The sequence below is a fragment of the Polyodon spathula genome, chromosome 13 (assembly GCF_017654505.1).
Source record: "Polyodon spathula isolate WHYD16114869_AA chromosome 13, ASM1765450v1, whole genome shotgun sequence".
Classification (NCBI taxonomy): domain Eukaryota; kingdom Metazoa; phylum Chordata; class Actinopteri; order Acipenseriformes; family Polyodontidae; genus Polyodon; species Polyodon spathula.
The window spans coordinates 36,368,679-36,393,646 of record NC_054546.1 but is presented as its reverse complement, the minus strand read 5'-3'; the positions used below and the strand labels follow the sequence as shown (position 1 = coordinate 36,393,646).

The window sequence follows — 24,968 nt, the reverse complement described above, 5'->3', positions numbered from 1 at the left end:
CACTGTTAGGGACCAACGTGGACAGATAAATACACCATGGCCATTTAGATGGGCAGTGACTATTTAGTATGGGGTAAAGCTCTGGTAGTTAACCAACTTGTGCACTGTTTGGCTGACGTCAGAGAAGCTAAGAAGAACGAGTACGTGAAAAAAAAAAATTAAGAGGCCGCAGTACGCACCCTCCCTTGGAGCAAGTCTTGCTGTCAGATCCCAGCTGTGAGAGAACAAAGTGAGGTCCCTTTGCGCTGTCTGCATCAAACACATCCAGGCTGGCCCCGTCCACTGTAATGGGCTTCGGGCCGGGCCGCTGCCGTGGCGTACGCTTCCGGGACTTGCGCGGAACCTCTGTGTTGTCGTTGTAGGAGCTGGAGCTCATAATGCTGAAGTTGGAGGCAGAGTCTTCCATCCAAATACTGTTGCTCAGTTCTGAGTCAGGACAACTATCATCTTGGCATGACATCCGGCTGGTGTCCAGCAGATCCTCAGGGGGCGGGGAGATATTCAGGATTGTCCGTCTCTTGGAGGGAGTCGTCTGGTGCTGCTGGGCTCCTCCGCCACTGCCGCCACCACCACCACTACAACCACCACCAGTCAGTGTCTCTACACAGAGGACCTCAGTCATCCCTTGGCTACTTACCCCCTCGCTCGGAGTGCAGCTGTCAACTTGAAGAGCTGCGTGATCAGTGACTGAGGTAGAGGAGCGCATGGTGGGGCTAGAAGATGCGGTAAAAGAACTGCGAGGACCACCCATGGAGACAGAAGAGGTGGAAGTGGCATCTGCAGTGTGCACAATTTTAGAATAAATAAAGGCATTTCCACTTACATTGGCTAGCAGTCCCATTCAAGCAGCAAAATGTGTGCATTTTTTTTTCTTTTCGTTTTTGGTATTTGAAACAAAAAAAAAAATTGTTTTTTTTTTTGCATCATAACTTGATTTTAGAATTTGTTTAATTATAAAAAAAAATGAAATATTGCTGGATTTAAAAAAAAAAAATAAGCAAACAACAATAATTTGTATGTAATGCTTTTTGTTTTAATTTAAAATTAGATAACTGTTGATAAAAATGTCAAATGTTTTATCTGCTGGGATTTAGCAATACACATTTTTTTTGTTTTTAAATTGTGTTTAACAAACAAAAAAGTTTGAAAAAATAAAAATTGAAAAAAAAAAAAAAAAAACATTAAAATGAGTTATCAACCAAATGGAAAAAAATTGCATGTGTTAAATCAAACGATGCTGCCAATTAGATTTTTAAAAAAAAAATTAGTTGGGACTGAGCGTAGCCACATAAACAAAATAGACAAGTTTCTGACCTATGAAGCAGAGAACTGCAGATCATTATGCAGACACTCCCTGCTTCAGAGGGAATTTCCTGGAACAAAAATAAGACAATGAATGAGCAACAAATGCTGATCATTCATGATTTATGTTTTTGAAAATAAAATAAATAGTTGAAAAAAAATTTGAATAGAAGTGTGTTTTAATCAATTACAGGTTGGTTCAAATGTCACCAGGGAGAGGGGGGAGTAGGCACCAAACAGCAATGAAAGTTGAAGATGACAATATGGTTGACACTTTTATGCATTTATCTAGGTCTTTATAGGAAAGTGTGCAAAAAAATCTCATTACCATATTTTCCTTCTCAAAAAATTGGAATAAAGACTTGATAAATGCAACCCCTTGCTAATAAGGGGTCTTGCCTTATCTATGACGTTAAGCTTGCAATTCTTGTGGATTTGCTGCATGGGATACTATGCAAGGATGCATAGTGGAAACTGTGGTCATTTTGAGCAGCTATAGACATGCTAGGGCAGAGCCCCCAATGTGCTAACCATATGACCCTGTTCCCCCTATAGACTTCACTTGTGCTACATGAATGCAAAGTTTCATTGCTCTATGGCAAAGGCTATCTCCCCCATTACATCCATCAACAGCTCAAATGACTTTTGAACCACCCTTAACGTGAAAATGGAACCTATATCCCAAATTTTACAAATGTATTTCTTTACATGTGCCATATTGATGGCAGTAAATTAAAAATGGGTGCAAAAGTTTAACATTTTGAAAGCATTCCATTATTAATTCGAATCTGTTAGTTGTAGAAAATCAAAACTTCAGCGTCATCAGTCTTGGAATACATTAAGAAAATAAGCTGCTAAACATTTAACATTCACACATTCAGAACAATAATAAAACATTCTGTTAGTAAGCTCATGAAAGTATGTTGGAGTAACTCTCTTAATTAAGGTAAAACCTATAAGAAAAAGTACAGTGGTAGTCTGAAACCTGAAAATTTTACTTATTATAATTGGCATGTTCATACAAATCTTATCATTCATATCATTTCTTCAAAACTGCAGTGTTGCAACTAAAATGAAGCAAGTTTAACATAATATGCTAGTTTAAGGTTAGTATCCTGGATTTAGTAGGGTGCCTTAATTTATCATTCTAGAACAGTCGTTAAATTAATGTATGCAGTCTGATCTGAAAGTAGTGTTGTCTTTGAAGCTGCTATTACAATATTTAATAGGGTTTCTCCAAGTACAAGAGAGTAATCAGACCAAGATTTAGTTAAATATATATTTTTTGAATTTGAAAGGTCAGCTGCTGTCTTGCCTCGCACAAAGATGGTGTGTTGATAAGAACCGAGGACTCCTCACTAAGTGGAGGACAGCAGAATAGATGGTAAATGCAATGCTGCAAGCAGATTTTATAAGTTATTTAAATCCTTTACTATTCATTTGTATGTTAAATTAATCTTTCAACAGCTGTTGTATATTAACATTCATAGTTAAAAAAAATTAAAAACACCTGCAGAATTAAAAAGAAAAGTGGTAATTGACCCCTTAAAGAATGCTTCCAAATTGTGTAACTTTGCCCTTCGTGGTTTTTTTTGGTTTTTTTAGTCTCTTTCTTGATGCTATATGTTTTAAGGGACATTTCCATTATTTCATTTTGCCTTCTCAGAAGTATATCAGGTTTCTGTAACTATCAACTGAATCAAGTCAGTGCCACTATCAGATCCTTTAGGAGTTTATGAAATTGACTTCCCATTAACAGGCTGCATTAATAAAAAGGGATACAATTTAAGACAGCCTTGTGGCAGCTTGTATTACCATTATAGAAGATATATTAATCCTGCTGCAACATTAAACAAGGGCTGTAAAACAACTAACAAACAACGATTACTCATTAAAAACACATGTTTACAGCCTTAACCTGACAGTGAGATGGTACTGCTTCAAAACTGGCCCATTTTAAAAGGCACATCTTAAAAGACACAGGGTATCTAGTATTAACTGGGAATTACAGGCTATGCATGCTCTCAAAGTAGTAATTTAACTTTAGATTCAAGTCTTTAAAAAAATAAAATAAAAATAAAAAAAAAACAGGTTTTTACTTCTGGTCAGTAAAATCAAACATTTAGCACCCCCAAGTCAAACGAGATGCCCAGCACAGACACAGAGTCTTGCCTGCTTGCATGCACGTCAAGCCAAGCTGTTACAAATAATGGTTATTAAATCAAACTGCTTGAATAATTATTTTCATGGCTCCAAATTTGGAAATGTCTGTACTATTTCAAATATTATTTAAAATTAAAAGAAAGATCTGAACACCTTTAATAATTAAAAAAAAAAAAAAAAAAAAAAAAAAAAACTCATCTCATTATTGTTGTTTGCCCCAGGAGTGTTAAATTCCATGATCCCTTAATGTTAGCAGCTCACAGAAAACCAAAACAGTAGACTCAATAGTGCAACAGCAAGTTCCATTTTCACACACTTCACACCTCATCAAAAAAAAATGTAGTGGCTCTGATAATCTGATAAACTGAGCGACAGTTTTAAAACTAAATATCAGCTTTTAGGATTCAAACATACCAAAACAATATATCATGCAAGAATATTACCCTTTATTTATTTATTTTATATATCAAATAGTACCATCTAAAAAATGCAGATTTTAAATCCAAGGGAAACACAGTGTGATTTGCAGCCACTATGAGTAAAGCACCCTGTCTTAAATGATTTGTCTCTTGAATCAGTTTAATAATTTAAAAGGAGAATCTATACTAGTCTCTGAAAATGGAGCATTACTTTGTTTTTGGTGTGCAGAATAGGAAGTGGAAAGAGTCAAGTTGAAAGGTTGTTTTTTTTGGTTTACCAACACTAATCTGTCAATCCCCCCATTCCTAAAGCTGTTGGGTCTTGTAGGTGATACAATGAAGACAGCAACTGCTCTACAGTACTTAGTGAAGACTGCTGCTTTACCCAAGCGTTTGAACTTGCAAAACAAAGATTTATGGTAGATAATGGACACAATTAAGCATACATACGTCTATAACTTTGATCTACCTTTGCAGACTGAAAATGAACAAGGCAACTAGAATCTCAAGTAGGACCAACAACATATCGCACACCATCCAGATCTTAGCCCAGCTTTACTGCTCTAAACTAGGTGTGGACTTTGAATTCCTTTGCAGCAGGGGTTCAGTTGCTGGCTTTTTGACCTTACAAGTAGCTTGCTGTTCTACTCAGGGAGGTTGCACCTATTTTCTTAAGGCAAAATCTAAAATCTAATGAAGACGCCAGTTCTGAAAAGACTGAATAAACCAATCTGTGTGCCTCAAGACACACTTGGAAGTCAGTTTTGAAAAGACTGAATAAACCATTTGAATTTAAGTTTGATGAGGAGTTATCAGGTTACAAAACAGTACTGTATCAGCTGTGAACGAACCACTATTTGCCAAAAAGGTGTTCTTTTAAGTGAAGTTCCTGTTCTTTTAGGCGGAGCATTTACAATGAAAAAAATATTTTTCACCACAAGGTTGTTCTCTTAGCTGAAGTGATCTCTTAAGAGGTGTTTCTATAAGCGTAGACTACTGTATATAGTAAATGTTTAATACAGAAGAATTAGAGTCTAAATCAAAAAGAGGAGCCGAATAGTATCCAAAGCAAAGGTAATTTCAGGTCGCTCCAACCTGAGTTTTGCTGGGGGTGTCGGAGTTAGTTAAAGTGAGAGGCACCACACGCTCCTTCCACAGCCACACTGAGTTTGCCGTTTTGCTGTCTGTCTAGCCAGAGATTAGGTTAGGTTTGAAACAAGCAAGGCCTAGCTTTACAAACAACAGCAAGTTTGTAACAGTATTTTTTGATTTGTTTTGATTACTGTCCTTCTACAGGAACCCAATGGTTTAGAACAGGTTTTGTGCTGGGCGAGTCTTCCAACAAGTCTGCATAATGGGTATTGTATTGAATTTTTTTATTTATTAAAAACAGATAACTACAGTCACTCTGGCTAACTGTGTCGCTGCTTTACTAAAATCTGCTTTCATCGGTATATGCTGCTACCAAACAAAATAAAATGGGATGCAGAGAGAGAGAGAGAGAGAGAGAGAGAGAGAGAGAGAGAGAGAGAGAGAAGGGGGACAAGAAAAAACTCAAAGTGGCTGCAAAACACTTTTGTAATGTATAAACATTTGACTATGGGCATAGTGTTTGTTTAATTTTTTAAGTCTTTCTCATGAGGTTCAGAGCTGGGAGGCTACACCTCAACCTAAAAAACAGTCCTTGCTTGCATTTGTGGGACAGGGAGCCTGGGCCAATGCAGCTCCCCATTTCCTTACAGCTGGAAAAACTGCTTCCCTTACAGTCCCAATAACAACACTGTGTCCCATTTTTCAATATCTTTATCATTTATGCTATCAAGGTCATTTTAAATAACTGAATCATTCAAAACTTAAAAAGAAGGAAGATATAAATCTATATTTAAAATAAATACTTAAAATACAAGAAGTCTAAAAAAGTTAGACCGACCTATACCCTGGGAGAGATTTGATGGGTTAAGTGTCTCTGCCACTAAATGTCTTCACTACTGACAGAAACAGACACTGTCACACCACCCACCACGATGCGTGTCTCTGAAAGGTGGAGCTAGAATGCAAGTTAAGTTATTAATAGCAAAAACAACTAGCATTCCAGCAAGTAAGCAATTGAGTTACTTTGTTTGTTTGCAGAAAATAAGGTTACATTTGTCAAGATTGAAAAAAAACAAATGTAATTAAACCAATTTAGAATACTGTGGTATAAAATACACTTTAAAAATAAAATATTCGCTTAGTTTATAAAATATTATTCCAAAGTTAATTACTTTTTCAATATATATATATATATATATATATATATATATATATATATATATATATATATATATATATATATATATACACACACACACACACACACACACACACACACACACACACACATAAAGTATATGTATACACACACACACACACACACACACTGTCAAAAAGTAGTGCAATAACATTTGCAATGAAAGATTATTAGATTTGGACCTTGCAACACATGTATTCACTTGGAACTCATGCAACAAACCTTTCTTGGCAGAACTAAAAGTCTGATCCCTCCAGGCACCCCTACCTGACACCAGCCAATCCCGTTCCTGCAAAAAGTGTGGGAGAGATGGCTGCATCGGGCGACAGGATTTGCATTCACCCTCACTAATGTACAGACCACCGCGTCAGTCAAGAGAAGCTTCCGTTGCACACAGCAACTCGATCCTGCTCGGAAACCATGCGTTCCCAAGAGGGAGTCCATGAAATAGACTCGCCACTGCATCTGCAGGAAGGAACACCAGCAACCTCACTTGCAATCTGCACAGTGAAATTACCAGTCCAACTTGCTGCTTCATAAAAAACCCATACAGACTGGCCCTCTTCATTCGGAACAATACCAGCTCACATATAAAGTCTCACTCTTTCTCCTGTACTGGACTCTGAACTGCTGGGGAAACTGCCACACTATATATTGAATAAATTATTTGTACTGAAAGGTAAAGATAAGAGTTAACAAGTGATACTGATTCAGTCCAAGACCAAAACAAAGACCTTTTAAAAAAAAAAAAAAAAAAAAAGCAGGGATAGCATTGTGTAGCACAGTGTAAAAGACATACACAATGAATTTGGACATTTCAAAATACCTTTATTAAAGTATTACTGCAAAGAAAGTTTAACAAAGTGCCAAGAATGTACTGAGGAATACTTAACTTGGATTCTTCCAACCAGAGAACTTTAAAACTGGTATTATGTGCAGTATGTATTTGAAACAAATGTTAAAGCTGAATAAGCGTAAATACAGAACATTAGAATTAAGTGTAGCTATACATAAAAAGGATGTGTTCAGAGAGATGGTGTTTGCGCAGAGATATAGGCAGCTGCTTGTAGTTGGGGAACGGTATATAAATGTGATTGTGAATATTGTCTTTAGATCAGAGACAGTGTTAGATTTAAGAGTAAAATAAATTATACACACACACACACACACACACACACACGGGTGAAGGATTATACAGCAGACTTATTAGATCTAGCGCTAGAGAACAGAGCGAGTGTGGTGTGTAGCATAGCCTTTATCTCTGAAACAATGTGAAGCAGATTGCCTTCGACTGAGAGTAGAGTGGATAAGAGTCAAATAGCTTAACAGTCCAGAACCTAAATGGTATCTTGTTCAACAAATGAAAAAGTGCACCATTCTCAATTAACTGAAGCAGCAAGTTTCAGACCAGTAATGACTCGGGTACTGGTGCAATGCATCCTAAGGGTTCCAACTGAGTCATTGTTACCATGCCTCACACCCATCCAAAACTATCAAAAACGACCCAGTTAAGATTAAGTAAGGCTTCCTGTTTATAGAATATATATTGGCCAACCAACTGTCACAACATAAAAACTCAGCTGGGACAGCAACTACAAAGAAAACATGTCCAATTCAAGGGCTTTTAAAAAAGAAAGAAAATCAGCCAGTAAGAGGCAAGGCCAATTTGTAGAAATAACTGCAGTCCCGACAAATTCATTTAAACTTAGAAATACTTCACCTTGCAACTGTTGCAGCCAGTATGTCCCGCCTCCTCAGAGGGATGCAATTGGCTGCAGTTAGGTATTGATGTCCAAAGGCAACAGACTTCTCGTTCTACTGAAACTCCCTCTAAACATGGTCACTTTAATGCGGGGCAAAGTAAAAAACTAAGTCAATTGGATTTAAATAAAAAAAAAGTAACAGAAATGTGTGAATTTGATTGTTTGTTTGTTTGTTTGTTTGTTTTTGAAAAACAAACATTAAAATCAAGTTCAAATTTACTTAACAAACATTAAATGTATGAATGCAAGGCATACTGTGATGTCTGGATTAAACAGCATCAGATTAAAACTTTCCCAACTCAGTCTGATGCTAAATAACGAGGTTCAAAACACAGTGTATCGGTGCAGTATGGCCAGTTGCCACCAAGATTTGGACCAACTGTATTACAGATTTTCAAGGACTCTGCTCCAATTAAGCAGTCCCTCGGGTCCTATTTGACAGCATTGTTTAATGATACAGTGAGCTTTTCAAATTAAAAAACCTAAAAACTGTTTATGGCTGGATAGTTGGTTAATATGATTCTTGCGCTTCAAGTTCCTACAGAGACAGGCCTGCAAGCTTCCAGTAAACATATACATACTAGCGATACATGGTTACCTTAGACTCCAACTGCAAGGCAGTGTTCTCACCAGAATATATCCAAGCGGGGAGCAACTAAACCCTACTACAGTAAGCCTCTGAAAAGGAGACTATGGAGAGGGACAATTGCAATGTTTAGTTAAAAACAGTGGTGTCCAGCAGTTTTATAATTTTGTCAATTTAAAAAAAAACAAAAAAAAAACCAAAAGATAAATCAGCACTATGGGACCCTGATGAGAACACTGATAGTAATCTACTGATGTGATCTGCCTTTGGTACCTGAAAAAGCTTTCAAATCTGCATTCAGCACAATAACCATTTTAAAGAAGTACCACTTTTACAAAGCTGAAAACTTCGAGACAGCCCGGGGTGGTATTAGGTACAGAACTATTAAACACAAAAGACCAAAAAGGAGGACAGTGCGATTAGAAAGTAAGTTTACCACATCAATGATATGGTGCATTGATGTGGTAAACTTACTTTCTAATCACAGTGTATATTTCATGTATGCTTTTGTCTTAAAATACCATATGTTTTAAAATGAAAAGTTTATAGTCTTATCTCCTTAACGCAAACTTAACCACATTCAAAAAGTTTTACTACCCAAACTTTGTATAGTTGCGGTATCCCAAAAATAATCAGCTGTTGAACACAAACCCAGTGCTCACCTAACCACAGTTCCTACCAAATAGGATTCACTGTAAATTAAAAAAAAAAAAAAAAAAAAAAAAAACACAAGACACAAAACACCAGATACATAACTGTTTAAATCAGCAGAACTGACAGCAAAGTAAAAATAAAGGCTTTCAACAGGTAAAGAAACAAAGTCCACTGGTCGGTTTTGTCCGATTCATATTTACAGAGTAGAATGCTGGAAGATGCTGAAATGTAATTTTTTTTTTTTTTTTTGCCATCGGTAGATTGAAATACCTTTTTTAAAATACTTTATTAGCGGTTCTGCTGTCAGGTACAGCCGAGTTCTGATGTTTATCCTTGCAGGTAGTCTAAAGAAGGGTGTAGTCCTGTAAACAGGCCTAGGACCATTGCAAGCACCACTTACAGTTACCAGAGAGAATGAAACAAGAGGATACCTGCAGCAAGGGGAGCCAAGGGAGGCGGGCTAGCCTCTCCACCACTCTTCTGGCTCATTGTTACTGGGTTGCACTCATTTGAGGATGGCAGCTGCAGCTCCTTTGGGAGAAGGTCATAGACTGACTCTGGAAGGAGTGAACACAGGATTCATATTTTAAAAGCACAATATTCCCGTAACACAGTAAGGAAAATATATTTTTAAAGTTATTAAAATGACATTTGAAGCTACTGTACTTATTCTTAAAAAACAAATAAATATAAATAAATGCATGTAAAAGTATTTTACAGTATAATTATATTCAGATACTAGACACTTTCCATGGACTTATGGTGCTTACAGAAATTCCAGTCCAAAGCAGTAATTTAAAGAAAGTTTTCATGTACTGCATGTCATGTAAATGCATTTTCCTCAACTGATTTAGGCCTATACTACCATAATTTCCTCTCAAAATTAACACCAATCAATTCTGACCATTGTTTTGCCTGGCCCCGGTCTGGAAAATATTCTGACAGTTTAAATACGGATTACAAGAGCCTAGAATAACTGAAACCTCACCCTGTATTCCAGCAATTCTGCATGATCTAACACACCAATGTGCCAGGGACCAATCACTGTTAAAGATCCACCTCCCCAGATGGCAGAAAGTTATTTTAAGGAACCAAGAGCACAATGCCCTCTAGTTTGGTATGCTGAACACTCCACAGAGTCGGAGAGCTGATATTCACAAGTCAACAGGAGAGCGATCAGGGTAGCTTTACTCGTTATACCATGCGCAGGTTTTCATTTCAGTAAATTGCAGGCATTACGTTATTTTAATACTACATTTTTACAGGAACATGAGAATCTAAGATTTCATAAAATACATATCATAAAATTTCAATTAAACGCCTCTGGCATTCATTTACAATATTTGCCACAGCCCGCCGCATATTAGAGACCGCCGATTATTTGAGTCCGGTGTTTATTAGATCACTAGCGTCACATGCTTCATACGGTCATTGAGAAGCCACTAGACACACAACCTTGTAGCAACATTGTAACTCAATTTAAACATTCCAGCAACTGTTAAAAAGTTGTGTGTCAGTGAGAAGCAAGTAACAGTTTTGTTTTATAATAAAATTGCATTGTATTGTACACCCTCATATACGCACTGGTTAAAGATACGGTATGCAAAACGTTGGAAAATGAACAAGCAGAAGTACGAATTTGAATTTAAAAACAGAATTACTCTGCGCGAGTGCAGGATGCGCCACATAGCCTGGATGTCACCAGTTCGAGTCTGGGCTATTCCACAGCTGACAGTGGACAGGATTTCCCAGGAGGCGGCACTCATCACTCATTTGGCTGAGAGTCGGCGTGGGGGGGGAGGGGGTCTAGGTCGGCCAGTGTGTCCTCAGCTCACTGCGCACCGGAAACTCTTGTAGTTTGGCCAGGTGCCTGTGGGCTTGCCTGTTAGCTGCCCGGGAGCTGCGTTCTCCTCCAACGCTGTAGCTCCTGGGTGGCTGCATGGTGAATCCGCAGTGTGTAAAGAAGCGTTCAGCTGACGGCACCCGTTTAGGAGGACAGCGTGTGTTAGTCTTCGCCGCTCCCGAGTCAGCGCAGGGGTGGTAGCGGTGAGCTGAGCCTAAATAATAATAATTGGCCATTTCAAATTGGGAGAAAATACAAAAATAATAATTGGCAACGACTAAATTAAAAAATAAAAAATGGAATTAGATCTACCATTGTTATTAATAACAACAAACAGTTAAATCCACTAAACAACAGCCCTGTAGATATCAGAACACAGGTGTGTAGGCCACACTTACAGCACAATAGCACAAACTTCTACAATGTTTTTAAAAATGAACAATAAAAGCAATAAGTATCACTGTCAAAAATAATTTATTGTTTAATCTCAAACTTGTACATTGTTAATACAACAAAACACATTAAAATACACCAAAAGGTTTGTATCTGGCCTACTTTCAGCACACTCAAAACTTTTAATAACTGCATTAAACAAATATGCATTACATGTAGGCCTACCTTAAATTACGTTTTCTATTATTATTATTTATTAATCCTGAGAGTCACTTTCATCGCTGTCACTTATAGCAGTTCATTACGTTCAAGCTTCTCCTCAGCTTCAATGGCAATGACAGAGACCCGCCGTTTAAGAGAGACCCAGCGTTTATTTACAACATTTGCCAGCAGACCTGGCGCATATTAGAGACTGGCGATTATTTGAGGTTTTACGGTACATAAAATAAATAAATAAATGAGTAAATAAATCAGATAGAAAAGAAAAAACACCTTTCCTGGATATTGACATGTCAAGATTATTATTTATTTCACAAACCGAATACAAACAAGAGTCTACGAGTGTGAGAGAGGTCGTTATTATGTATTGTGCACTACTCACCCATAATGCCATTGTCTGGAATGCTAGCTTAATTAAAACAAAAAAATGGCCCAGCGCCAATATTCTGGACAGAAGACAACAGTCACAGTGTTTATACTTATTGTTCACTTTCTACTGAATGAAATAACTTTCGAGTGTGTCTGGTTAACCACTGGCTTTCTTTATTTGAAATGTAGGTGTGCCTTTCAGCATGTCCCCCCCACCTTACTAGCAACTGGAAAGTTTCCATAACACCCAACGCTGAATGAGCCAATAGTCTAAGGGGGAGTGAATGAGCAACAAATACGCTTTCTGTACAGTACCTAGAGTATGTCATAGTACTCTCACACAACTTATACACAGACCAACCATGGCTAGTGCCCAAATACAAAACAAGCAGTAAATGTAAATATAAAATTAGAACCAACACTAAAAAAGTTGATAACCATGTAAAAAAAAAATTGCTGTATGTTCATGTATAAATGTAAAGCTGCATTCACGCTGGACTATGGTCTGGTTTGTTTAGTTTGAAACAATGTATCAGTGTGCTTGCAGTTCACACTTATCTGCCAGCAAAGGGACCAAGTTTGTTTGCATGCAAGCTAAAGTTATTTTTTTTGGTCCCTTTCCGTTTTTTTCAGTTTGTTTGTGTTCAAAATGCAGTTTGCAAGTGCACTTGGCTTGTTTACATGGTATGTGAACTGGATGTTTACAATATCATGCCAGGCATATTGAAAGATGGCAGCTATTTACGTACTGCTCTGGTTTTTAATATGGCATGGTTTAGAGTCTTACATATTGCTATGGAAGAAAGCACTGGGGCAGCAATTCACTGATTTAATGAATACATTTCTTGAATGCCTACTGTAGGAGAATAATGCAGTTTACGCAATTCTGCGCGGTTCTCCTAATGTCGGCATTAAACAAAGTAAAATTTGAGAAAAGTGAATATATTTTACTATTTTTGTGAGTTCTGTCCATAAGATTGTTTTAATTATTTTTGAATGGCACAAACACACAACCTAATACATTACTCTGCTATTAACTTGCTCAGCACACGAATACAGTTTTGTGCAAAACCGGGATGATTAACACTTTTACTGTGTTTCTGTGCAGAACAAAAAATTAAGGCTCAACGCGGGGAAAATCAAAATTTTCCCAGGATGTCTGGTAACCCTAGTGCAGTTCCCTGATACGTTTTTTACTTTGAGTCAGGTTACCTTGTATAGTTTGTTTTCCACGTGTAGCAGGACCGAGTCCAGCTATTGTTAACATTGACGTTTAGCAAGCGAAACGGACTCAGCGAGTTTGCCAAACTGACCAAAACCACCTTTTTAAGTGGGCTTGGTACGGTTCATTTCCCAAGCGGAATTTGTTGTTCACACTTCACACCAAGCATACCAAAGTGTACCGGACCATACCGAGTGCGGTCCAAATCCCCTAAATGGACTCAGTGTGAACACAGCCTTAGTGTGGCATACAGGCACAATAGCCTAACCACGTTGAATTGGCTTCTTTATCACAGAAAAACTGCCTCCAGTTCATCCAAATTCTCAATTTGGATACTCCAAGTACTGTAATGTGCCAATGTCATCATCATATTATCGATGCGCAATTACAGTTTAACTTAAAAACAGCACACTCCATCCATTAAATCTTCATCCACATGTTTTAAATCCACTTTTTCTGGAAAGAAGTGGGTGTCAAACTCCATTCTATAGTGATTCCAACCTAGTTTACAGACTCCTTTAAAATTATCCTTACCCTGTATAGTGTTTTACGTTATAATGTGGCATACTGCAAGTGTAAAAGGTAGCAATTTCTATACATTTTGCAGATTGAACTGAGATACAGTAATGTCTAGCTCTGTAGCAGAAGACAGAATAAACCTGATGCTTTCCATTCCAGACACCTTCTCCCCCGCCCGGCCCTGCTATCTGCACATGCACGTAAATGTGAACACAGGCCCTTCTAATGAGCAGACTGGCAAACTGCAGACAGACAGAAATCTTTTATTTAAACAGAGGTCCTTATTGAATCAGTGGTTGGCGCATTTGAGGTGTTTTCCCCAGCACTGGGCATTGAAAAATTCCTATTCTGCTGAATCGTTTCCTCAGTATAAACAAAACACAGTACTTGCTTTTTTACTGCAATACAATCTTTCATTCAAAAAAGGATTCAAAAGTTGAACAGTATCAACTGAAAAACACCTAGTGGCATAAATCTAGTTTGGTTAAGATATGCAGGAATTAGGTCTATTGCTTGAACCAACAACGTAGCCTTTAGTGTGACTCTTGAACAGCAGGTCAGTGTAACATGGCACTGTCTGCTGAAAAGTGTTTCCCTTATTGCTCCTATAGCACATGTATGACTACAGAAACACAACATACTACATTAGTACACAATTCTTGCAATATAGGCAACAAACCAAATTATTTATTGCATAGTTCACTGTTACTGATCTACTGGAACTAACTATTTTCTGTTATGCAACATTTACTAGGATACAAGAGCGGAATACATTTGGTTCCACTTACCCTGGAGCATGAAGTCAGATCCTGTCTTTACAGAAAACCCTTTTACAAGTGGCAGTGCCTATGAACTTCATAGGAAAGGCAAGGGTTAGCATTAAGCTGTTTAAATGTACTTTCTTGGTTTGGCAAAATTGGCTCCAAAATAGGTCATCAGAACATATTTACTGTTCCTCGAAAAATACAGTATACTGTAAGAAAATGCACTTTTTACCTTTATGCAAGCCTAAAGTCTTCCATGTCTTATAAATATTTAAAATGTCCCAGCATCTCTAGCAGCTCCCTGTTTATTCCTAAAAAAACACATCTTACATTTTAGAAGCAGTAACTGATTACAAATTAACTTATTTGTATTTGTTCACTGGCTTTGCAAAATCACATACCTACAGTTGTAATAATGTATTTTTTTTGGTATCAGAAATATATAAAAACTGACCTTGGTTTAAAGCCTGTTGCTATATACTTATTTTCTATATGTTAAAAGTGATCTTATCGGCTTGCCTTGTCCTTGCATCTGTTTCAGTACAAAAGGATACTTTGAAAACAATAACCTGGGACTTAAGTCTTCCAACCCAGTAGACGTCTAGTATACAGAACCAAAAAAATAGCCATTGCTGCAGTCTAGAAAGAGAAAACTTTCAATCTACACAGATTTGGATATGGCCAGACCAGGAGACTATTCAATACTTTTCTGTATTTATCTTATTTTTGGCTTAAATGTAACAAAATCTCTCAAAGAGCACTGTGAGAAATACTATGTTCAGTGAGATTGTGTATCCAATTGAATGCATGGAAGATCAAAGAACTCTTATACTACTAGCTTATGCAAATTTTTTTTCCAGTTTCGAGCAGCATCCAAACGAAGAGAGTTGTTGGTCACTTGAAAACCTAACAAAGTCACCTGTTCTAACAATTTTCATTTGAAGCTATTGTGACTTTAGTACCCACCTATTAAAGTTCCCAAAATTTTCAGTAGTTAGTGTGAAAGTAAGTAGTTAATGTTTGGACATTTATGTTAAAACAGACCTAAAATGACTCTGTACTGCTACACAGACTGCACAATCTTAAGTGCAACCATTTCTAATACAAAACTCAAAATATCTGAGGCAATAAGGCAGCTTGTTAACAAGGTTCTCTAGTGCATGCATAATTCTTGCCACAAAAGCACCAAAGAAAGGAACTCACTTCTTTAATGAAACTTCTTTACTGCTAGTTAGATTAAATTGCTTAACAGAACTCTCCCCCGTTTTAAACCTCATATTGTACCTGTAGCAGTCCCTCTCAACACAAACACTTCATACAAAAAAAAAAAAACACACACACACACACTCTTTTTACTATGTGACTACATGAAGATTACCTGATCCCATTCCACTACAGCAATTCAGTGTTTAATGAATGTTTAATGAGAACAAGACACAAAATAATTCAACCCCAAACTCCCTGGAGATGCAAACACAGTAATGGAAAACAACGCTGGAAGTGCTGAATGGTTTTTAAACGTCCGAATAAGAGAAGTAGAACCATACCCAGTCATTACTTTGGCACTTCAACTTTGCAATGCATTAATTACTCTGCCAGAAAAAGATTTTCAAGTTACGTCTGATTTCATTATAAAAAAAGATGAAAATAAACCTCTGAAGGATGAGCAGATCCAATAACCAGCCTGAAAGCAAACCCTTTTCAAAGCTCCCTACCCCACCACTCTTGTTTTAAGAAGTAGATGAGACCATTTTTTGCAGATACAGTACGGGTCATTAGGCTAGATAATGATTTAATAATTAATGTTGCCTCTCTACCAAAATCCCGTTTGTGTTTACTGATGTAATTCAGAACTATCAGAATCCTTAGGCCAGCCTCTTTAAAAGGATCCCGACCGCCTTCAAACCAACAAAGGGTAGATATTGTGTCTCCATGTATGATAATTCTGCAATACATTTAAATGGGGATGATAGGGTGTCAGACTGGATTTAAGCTTATTTCTATACCTTTTAATGAGAAAATCAAGTTGGAGTATCAAGTTTACAAATTATATCCTTTAAACACATAGCCCCTTCACAATTAACTTAAACAGTAGGATTCTTGATTAAAATAAATCAGTTAACAGTAAACCAGGCACTGGCCCTGTGAAAATCAAGGATATTTACTTTAAACTTCACAGAAGTGTCATGGGTAAGTGTGTCATATTTCGAGGAAAGTGCACAGAACTATTTTATAAATGTGTACAGATTAATCAAAACATCAAAATCAAAACCAAAGTTATTGAAGCACTTTACAATAGCTTATGAAACAGTGTTGTAATTAACAGCCTGTAGGTAAAGTGTATCTGCAAGGACAGCTTTCAATTCTACACATTTTCACCATTTAGGCCATGGCTTGCAAAACAAATACAATGTGTAACACATACTGATCTTGGGCATCAGTCAACTGTCACTGACCATTGACAAACAACCAGACTGAATTACCAATTCCATAATCTCCTGCTTTTTATCATTGCAGCTGATGATTCTGCTTAAAAACTAAACAGCGTGTACTCCAATTTACATACATGTATTTTAACTTGCATCAGTAAACACATAGAAGACAGTGACTGACTTGATGTACACATTTTAAAGCTAAAATGTTACTGTCTAAATACAGTGCACATTTCTTGTGTGGTTAAAAAATGAAGTTAACTCCTAGGTTAAAGCAAAAGGCAAACAGTTGATATTTTTAAATCAGACATCTAGCCTTGTTAAGGGTTAAAGGTTTACTTTACATATAAGTCTTTAATAGAAACTGGGAACAAGAAATGGGAGTTTGTGAACATAAAGGAGAATGCTCATATCAGACCGAATGGTTTTTGACATGAGGTAAAACTGATGAGAAAAAGATTTGTATCAGTACGACCAGAGGTTGAAACAGTAGTTCTTTCTACAGGATATCACCTGAAACAAAACTTTGAGAAGAATATAATTCTAGAATTAAGCTGTGTAACAACTACAAAATCTCTAGGTCACAGCACATGGTCTGTATCACTGATATGGACCAAGGTTAAAGTGAAATAATTAATATTTACTGGACAACACATGTAACAGAACTACAGGTCTACTAAAGAATAATACAATAACTCAAAGTCCATCGTCTACAGAGCAGAAACTTATTGGAAACACGCATTATAATGTCCTCTCCAACATGGCTGTTCGATGGCCTCAATAACTTCTTAATTGGCAAGTGCTATTGCATTTGCTTCTGATGCCTTTTCTTCTGCACTTGGGTCAGGAGTTCCTGGGATGTTTTTAAACTTTACTCAGCAGAGACGCAAGATTACCAGTAATTTAACACAACTAAGTAGTACAGTATTGTATTCAAAAACCATTAATGGTTCTGTTCTACCCAGTAATCTTTGGGACCAGCACCAAGGCAACTGAGTGTGTACGTGACCTAAAATAATGTACTGTACAACTGTTGTTGCAATTACCCATAACATTCTTTATTTCTTTTAATGTACAGTACATATATTTTATGCACAATATTTCAGGGCACATTCATTTTTTAAATTTTTAATAAAAAAAAAAAAAAAATGTCCTGCTCGTAAAATGTTCTTGTTTTACAATAACTGCCGCAAAAGGGTTAATTTTTCTTGAACGCCAACCCACAATGGAACTTGACCAAGACAAATCACAGAATGCGAAACCATTTTCTCAAAGCGTTCTTTATCCGTCTTTATGGTTGTGGGTGCAGAAGTGGAAAAATCATACAAGCTCCCCAGTGTTTGGCATTTTAAAAATCCTTTTAAAAAGCGGTTCTTATCTGGGGGATGCACAATACACAAATCGTGGTTCTTAAAAGATCATATTTTGCTCTTCATGGGAAGAGTTAAACTACCTGGGCTTCTGTCTACAGTACCATCATGCTTTCCCTGTCGCGGACACTGTTTTTGATTTAAATCTAATGAAATAAGTGGGCCACTACAGCTTACAGATCACCCTTAACATTCCGAGTATGCAGAGCCTGGCAGAAAGCCATCAAGCAGACAAACATTACCCTACAACAGTGTAAGGGGAAGCCAGCTCACATACCAGGGGTTTAAAAGCTGGAGTCGATTGGGAGAAAGGGGGGGGGGGGGGTTGTTTTGCATACTGAATTACTTTGAAAACAGCTTTCAATTTTTACCTCATTTACTATGACTGCCATCATGTGTTTTCTTCTCAGTGTAATCTGTTCCAAAAACCACCATTACTCGTTTTGAATTTTAAAGTTGAAGATCTTACCCTTCCATTTTAGATTTCAGTTTGTTTTAAATGGAGTCATTCCTTGTTAAAAGTTGTGGTTCGTCCTACATATATTGATTAAATCACTTAAATCAAATCAACTTAATTAGTCAATATGAGGTCCCTAATCTCTGGTAAAGGACCTTAAATGTTATCTTTCAAACTATGTTTAATTTCTGTTCCAAATCATGTAAATACAGTATTCATTTCTGTAATTTAACTTTTCTGCTTGATGAAAGAAAATCTCTGTTCTAGAACACACACCCTGAATGTTGTCTTTCAAATCGTAGTGACTAAAGGCTGATTCCTCAGTGTCCTATATGTTCTGGCTCTCTAAATTTAGTATAGCAACTACAGTTTAAAAAAAGAAAAGAGAAAGAACGAACAGTGTTTGCAGAGCAGAAATACAGAGTAATTGCCTTTTAATATTGTAAAGGCCTCACAATTAACCATTTAAACTTGAATAATGAAGCCTGAAGGCTACCAGACCACACACTGAATTCTGAACAAACCGCATTTACTCATGGAATATTGAGGAAAATGTTTGTGGTCAAACTCCGCTCGCGCTTGTACTTGTGGTGTGATCAGAATACAGCCCTAAGAGTTTTATTTTATAGACAGTAAGAGTTTAAGATGTCTGTGTTAATAAAATGTTTTTCAAACATACTTTTCATGTATTTTCCTTGAGAAACTACATCACATAGGTAGTAAATGAAAAAATGATTTAAAAAAATCAATGATTTTTTATTTATTTTTAAATCATGATTTCAAATCGACTTGATTTAAATCAGCCAACACTAGATGGAGGGTTCAAAATGGAAACCGGGTACGACTGTACAGATCTTGACTGAAGCATTTTATTTTATGTACAATACTTGTGTGATCTTGTTTTGCAAGAACTACAACCTCTATCAAAACCTCCCTCCACTGCTTATAAAATTATAGATTTTATAATGTGAAGCCAGAAGTAAATGCTCTAGATTAAAATAATTAAATAGCTTTCTGTAAAAACATCCCCGCATTTATAAGAATGAGTTCAACATAACTGGATTTTTCCACATCTGCTCTGGAGCTATTGTTAACTTTGGCAATAAGAAAGTTGAAATAAGCCAATAGATTGTTTTTTTTAATTCAGAAAACTGACCGATTTGTATTCTTTAAAAGCAATCTAACATTTTAGAAGTATTTGTGAGGGATTCAAAAAGTATTTTAAGACCATGTTCTTCTTGCAGCCAAGAAAGAGACCCATACTGTATAGCTTTTCCCCTGCACTTGTCCAAACAACATTCACTGTAAACTATTACCGTAGACATGACGAATCACAGACTTCAACTTCTGGCAACTAGAAATTACAAGAGTGAATGGCCCGATAGGTCAGCAAATAATAATAATAATAATAATAGACATTAGTATGGCAATGGAAGTCATAAGAATCTAAACTGTGGAACAAGAAAATTATAAATAAGGCATTCCATTTACATACAGGAATTTGAGGATCTGGGAAGATTGTATCTTAGAAAGTGACAAGTAGGGAAGTAGACTGGCAGCAACAAGTTGACTCGCTCTCTGCACTTCTCCGCAAAAGGAAACGAAGCCCAACAGTCGAAATTATAAGGTTAAAAACATCTTATTAAATGACAAACAAAATGCAAACGTTTCAGTCCTTCAGACAATCATCAGTGCTTGACATCGCATGACACCACTTATAATCTAATAATAGAAGGGTCCCTAAAGCAGAACATTTATTCATTCATCTATCAGATTTCCTATTGGAGTTCACTATAAATCAAAACAGTTTGATCCAACAAAATGTCTTGCCAAATTTAAGCATATCTATATGAATACACAGGTCATCAATTTTTTACTCCTTTTGGAAGTCTTCTGTAAATTGAACCCAGCACTACAACTCAAGGTAACATGAGCCATCTGAATATTTCATAAAAGTACTGTAGCAATTTTAGATGGCATATCTTTTGGGACCCCACAGAGCCAAGATGATGAATTCAGAATTGTAACATATTAACTTCCCTAATTCTACATTAAATCAATCTCATAATTTGTATGACCAGAGGGAAAAAATTGTGTCCTCATATCATTCTCATTATAGGCCCCCCACACATTACTCTTGTTTGATTACAAACCTTGATGCCAAAAACATATCAGCACAGTACCAATAACTGCTAATGAATCTTAAAGCTGCTCTTAATATTTTAGACTATTTAAAATACTTGAACGTACTATAGCCTTTTTAAAATGTCACCTGTCAACCACACCCATGCCCTTCTTTCATATCATCTGCATTATTATGTGTAGTATGGCACGCTTGTACAGACATAGCTGCCCACCAAACTGTTGGGACTAAAATACTCTGTACAAAAACTGTATTTCTGCTTTTATATACCTAAAGCTGGTTACAGTAGTTATACCCAAAAATGCTTGCCTGGATTGCCACTTTCTATGTACAGTAGTTACTTTTAACTGGCTTGTTGCTTTTGAGAGAAAGTCATCTACATTTTTTCACCATGTCAGACGTTTCTTCTTATAAAACCTACTTTAAGAATTAACCAAGCAACTTTCTGTTTATCCTGAATTCCTTAAAATTCCAGTTTCATAACTATAATTAATACACAAATAAAATGTGCATTTAAAAACGTATACTACACAATTTAATTTCCAACATATCTGATATAAAATAATAAAGTACATACTTCAAAAGAAAAGTGAAATCTTAACTTGTTCTAGCCTACTGTTAATAATTTCTAAATTGAGAAATTGCTACAGTACAGCGTGTGGTGATGAAACCTTTACTGACTATACTGGAGAAGCCAAGAGTTAGGCAGCTGGAAAACTGTAGGGACTGGTTTGTTTCACTGGTCAGCAAATGAATGCTATAAATATATTTTTACTGCACGCAAGCACACAGACCAGATTTCTCTGGTTTAAAAGATCAGATACAAATGCAATGCAAAATAAATGACTGTAGATAGTAACTCGGAGGGAATCACCAACATTTCAAGCCCCTGTTATCTAAACTTTAACTTCAAAAAAACAGATTAAACAACAGAGATGCACCAAGTCTGCTCATCTGTCACTGTCTTAACTGCTGTACTTGACTAGTTGTTGTAGATTGGTGGTCCTAAAGAAGCTCTATTATTTTAAAAGGAATGCTTGACTTATAATTTACATAAAAAAATGTTTTAGTGACTTAATACACAATGAAAGTATATTGCTTTCCTTTATTTCTGCCATCCCTTAGTGGTAAACAATCAGATCTTTCATTTAATAAATTAAGAACTGTATTGGGACCCCCAGCTTTTTTTTAGTAGAGTACTAGACCCAAAATGGCAAAAACTTTTGAAGAACCTTGACTAAACATTCAATACTGTATTAAAATATGTTGATTTATGTGGATGTCACAAGTTAAAATTCAATCGTATGGTAAAGAAGGGCAAATACATGTGTCATGGTTACAGTGCATAAAACTTTTTAGCCTTTAAAACAAAATGTGTTAGTTCTAGGTCGTTAATCAATTAACAGGTGAACACAGCAGAACTCATTCCATACATGAGAGCCATTGCGAAGAACGTCATATCCCATGTGGTGCAGTCTCAATCATGCTCAGCATTCATATCTTTATAGTACAGTGCATTAAGTAATGAGTTCAAAACAGTGTTCTGGTACACAGTACACAGGCAACTAGAGAGACAGAACAAAGTCAACTTCAATACAGTTTTGCTTCAAATTGGCCTACATTTCATTGCATGCTGCAATTTCAGTCACTGTAAAATGTTGATGCTTAGATCTTGGCAATATAAATGTGAGAAAGCCACGTGACTACATTCTTGAAAACCATATCCACATAAATCTATTCAGCAGGGAATTACTTGGCAATGTTGCAAGTACTTTAGTTATTTTCATCATGTGCTTGACTTGCCTAATACTAACACTTACAGTAACACTAGAAACTGCAGCCCACGATCCACAGTTACTAATACTAAAAATGGCAGACACCAGTTCTTGAATTTTCCAAGGTTAAAACTAAACTGTGAAATTACAGTATACAACACACTTAATGTAAATTATCAGTGGGTAGCACATCTCCAATGCCACAATGCATCTTTTCAAGGGAATCGTGGATAGCTTTTGGCAGTTCTACCAGTAAAAGTACGACAGAGTTCTTATTATAAAATAGCTACCTTCTCTAGTACCACCATTTTATTACTTTCTAACCTTGCTTTAGCAAAGGACTAACCAAAACAACAGGCCTACCTAATTACTAGGGATGGAAATTTTAAACGTATACACGCTAAAGAAATGGTTAAACGTTGAACTATATGCTAGACGTATAACCGATCACGTGACAAATTTCACCAAACAGATATTTAATGCAATCATTTTAGTAATTTATCATCATATAGTCATATTACCTTCAAGTAGTTTTTCTAATTGGTGCAACAGAAAGATTGACACTGGGGTGGGTTTTACTCTCGATCGATCTGGCGTTTCATTGGTGCACTGTGTGTTATGGTTCAGTCCACACAGGGTAAGAAAAGCTTTTTTTCTAACGTTTGTTATATTTTTTATAAAATTGCATCTCTAAACAAAGAAACGAGACACGATTCTAAAAGGACGTTTGTTTCTTTTAAATATTAATTCAGAGAATGCTTAAATGTAAATTAATTATGTATATTTAAATTTACCAAGACACTTTTACACAAATCATTTGTAAAGAAAAAAAAATAAATCCTTGATATCTATGTCGTTATTTGCTTATTTAGGAGTTCTTTGCTTGGAAAATACTAACCAGGGCTGTCAGAATACATCAGAATTTAATACATAGTACATAACGTCATTTCAAAAGATAAACAGTGACCATAACAAGGACCTTGGCGCAAAACTGAAAATACAATAAAAACTTTTTTTACAAATCCACATGATGGGGTCAACAGCTGTCAGACCATTTTGGCTATTGCTGCATATTTGTTAATGAAAGGGATAGTTTTGTTTGGCAATGTATTTACAGTACATTCTACTTTAGGCCCCTTTATTGGCAGGGGCTTGTGAAGTGGAAGTTCAGGGTGCTGAAGTAAAATAATACTGAACAGCTCAATGATGGACCCCAATATCATTCAATCAATTTGGGACTGAAACACGTTACAAAAAACACAGATTGATTTCCTAAACTATTAGAAACTGTGATCTAAACTAAGACACATGTCTGAAGTCAGAAATCCAATCAACAATAACTAAGCTGCTCACCTCAGCAAATCTCTTTGCTTTGCACAGATTAAAATAGCCAGCCTGCCATTGGTCTCAGACAACAGAGTATTAAGTACTCAGTAACAGCAGGGTTTCCCTTTGGATTACAAGCCTTCTTGGATATTTACCCTGCAGTGGCAACTGCATACTCAATTTGTACTAATATATGATTACAAACACCATACATTCACTACTGCCTCATTGGGGTATTACAGTACTACTCAAAAAAGTAGCAGACTAATCCTTTATGCATCCCAAAGGCCTGGGAGTACACTTATTGGGTGTCCTGGCCATATAAAGTGGTGTGCTCCCACTAAAAGATCATTGGATATCAATTTACCGCATTGGCCGATTTCCTGCCAACACAAACCAACTAGGCACTCTAAAAAAACTTCCCCTATTTTAGCCAATGATGCTCTTTAATATTGCATTTCTAATAATCCCAATAATGCAGTATGGTAAACGTACAATATTAGTAATAGTGACTTGCATTATATATGCAGAGATTGTCGTCACAAATTATCCTGTAAGCATGAGGATTTAAACACATGTGCTCACCATCACTAATCCTGAGGGCAGTGAACTGAAATGGGACATAATCTCGGACGCAATCAATTCAAAAGTTTATCTTCATGTTAAAGCAAATGTAATGCATAGTCTGGGAATTGTCTGCTTGTTTGTTTGTAAGTAGCACTATTCTGAAAATGCATCCTGGCTAATAAATTATATTTTGGAGTTTATGTTTTTGCAAATACCAGAATAAGGTGTGTAGCAATACAGTAAAACAGTACCAAAGCAGAGAACGGTTTTTCAAATAACTTACATTTTATTAAAATGTTGAACCATCTGTATCCTCCACATCAACCTGCTATTAATATTAAGGCTCTCTTCACCTCCGTTCCAGCAGGCAAGTAAAAGGTTTTTTGGAATGT

The 24,968-nt window shown here is 36.4% G+C and overlaps 1 protein-coding gene across 6 annotated transcripts in view; it reads right to left on the bottom strand.

Moving 5' to 3' along the window:
* Positions 1–24,968, bottom strand: part of LOC121325135 (nuclear factor of activated T-cells 5-like) — a 41,749-nt gene that overhangs the window by 11,469 nt on the left and 5,312 nt on the right. For 4 of the 6 annotated variants that reach the window (XM_041267436.1, XM_041267437.1, XM_041267440.1 and 1 more), the window contains exons 2-3: positions 9,609–9,734; positions 180–777 (exon numbers count right to left, since the gene is read on the bottom strand). In XM_041267436.1, coding sequence (XP_041123370.1) covers positions 180–777; positions 9,609–9,734 — 724 coding nt within the window. The remainder of the gene's footprint in view (positions 1–179; positions 778–9,608; positions 9,735–24,968) is intronic. The other 2 variants (XM_041267439.1, XM_041267441.1) reach the window with 1 other exon arrangement.